This window comes from Stegastes partitus, unplaced genomic scaffold, assembly GCF_000690725.1.
Source record: "Stegastes partitus isolate 25-593 unplaced genomic scaffold, Stegastes_partitus-1.0.2 Scaffold89, whole genome shotgun sequence".
In the NCBI taxonomy this organism is placed as follows: Eukaryota; Metazoa; Chordata; class Actinopteri; family Pomacentridae; genus Stegastes; species Stegastes partitus.
Window position 1 is genome coordinate 390,798 of NW_007577820.1, and position 1,799 is coordinate 392,596.

At 38.2% G+C, this 1,799-nt stretch overlaps 1 protein-coding gene across 2 annotated transcripts in view; it reads right to left on the reverse strand.

Moving 5' to 3' along the window:
* Positions 1-634, reverse strand: part of LOC103353920 (uncharacterized) — a 3,986-nt gene extending 3,352 nt beyond the window's left edge. For both annotated transcript variants that reach the window (XM_008277112.1, XM_008277111.1), the window contains exon 1: positions 459-634. In XM_008277112.1, coding sequence (XP_008275334.1) covers positions 459-555 — 97 coding nt within the window. In that variant the 5' untranslated portion in view covers positions 556-634. The remainder of the gene's footprint in view (positions 1-458) is intronic.
* Between the last annotated feature and the right edge of the window lie 1,165 nt (positions 635-1,799).

Sequence of the window (1,799 nt, forward strand, 5' to 3'; positions counted from 1 at the left end):
TTTATTTCACTTTGACATGTGGTTAGTTCTTTTAAAAACAACTGTTCAATCATTTCGTTTAGTGACTGATTCGTTGTTATTGTTTTTGTTATTTTGATGAAATCCTAGTCGCTGCAGAACCCGCCTGAGAATCTTCGTGTTTTAACGTTTCTTTCAGCATCACAGTGATCCAGTACCAGCTGACTGAACATCTGTGAGTTCACAGCAAAGAAAAGCTTCTCACAGATAATACGGCGACTTTTAAAATCCGGATTCTGATTTAATTCTCAGCATCAGGATGAAATAAATCACATGAGATACTGAACTTAAAGCTGTGAGACCAGGCCTCCGTCTGCTGTCTATCTGGTGACTGCAGTGTGTTTCTGTGGACCTGAAGTTTAGAAATAATGTTTAAAACGATGAGCAGAAGAGCGACCAGTCCTCCGGTGGACCAGCTGAACACGTGCAGGTGTGTTTACCTGAGTTCTTCATCCAGTCCAGCAGCTTCGGCATTTCGGACGGATCCACTCTGCTCAGCAGCTGCTTCAGCTCCGACTTGGCTTCACAGAAGTTCATGGTGAACCATTAAAACCAGTAAAACCCCCAGAAAACCTCCAGAAACCCAGTTAATGAGCAGTAAGCTGGTTCCGGCTGCAGCTCAGACATGTGTCCGGGTTTAAGGTGGAACCGAGAAGGGACCGAATCCGTCACTGTGGACAAAGATTTAAGATGAAATCACCTGGTGCCAGCTTTTAAATGTGAACATTTATTGTATTTTTAATATCAAGAATCGCTAAAAGGCATCTAGATTAGAAAACACAGCGACTTTCTCCCTAAATCTATTACGACCTTAAGAAGAGTATTTTTTTTTTTAAAAATTTTAACTTTATTCACAACAACACAAAAACATTGACGTAATATAAATTTTGGTTTCATTTATATACCGTTTGAAGACTTAAAACAAAATGTTTTTCTATTTATTTTGATTTCCTCTAAAATTCTATGACGTGAAATTAATTCAGGACACACCAACAAAAAAGAGGAACTGTTCAGGGAAAATGTCCCAAACATGAACTGAAAATACATTTTTGCTGGACAGTGTGGAGGCCGAATATAAGATCACCTCTCTGTAGTGTAGAAAGGTTGTCTAGTTTCAAAATTATCCTCAGTATTTTCTCCATAAAGCCGAAAACTGCCATAATTTATCGCAGAACTGAGGGGGTTCCGTGCTAGCCTCTCTGGATGCCCTCTCGCCCTTTATCAGCCGCTGTGGCTTTAAGCTAACACTGAACTCCACTCAGAAACTGAGCAATATTTTAAACTACTGCTGCTTTACTGTCGATAAATAACGACAAATGTCAATTATAAGAGGTTTTCAAGTCAGACCTGCTCTTAATTTCGGCTAACATATATTTAATCAAAAAGAGGTGATTTATATCTACAACAGGAAGTGGTATGGAACTAAGCCATTGTTGAACAGAGTAAGAAATATAAAAAAAAATAACCTAAAATGACTTGAAATGGATCGCAGTTGGACTGTGTGTAAGCCGAATTGAAGAGCATGTCTGTGTGGTTCAGAAACGTGGTAAAATTCTATATTTACATGACGATTTTTAGGATAAAAGAGAAGTGCTCCGTAATTTAGAGCAAAACTGAGCGAGTTCAGTGTTAGCTTCTCTGGATACGGTCTCACTCTTTGTGGTGTAACGCTAATACTGAATTACACTCAGAAACTGAGGTACTTTTTAAAATACCGCTGCTTTACTGTGTATAAAATAAAATAAATATAAATTTGAATAATTTCTCTGAGCAACTTGGAG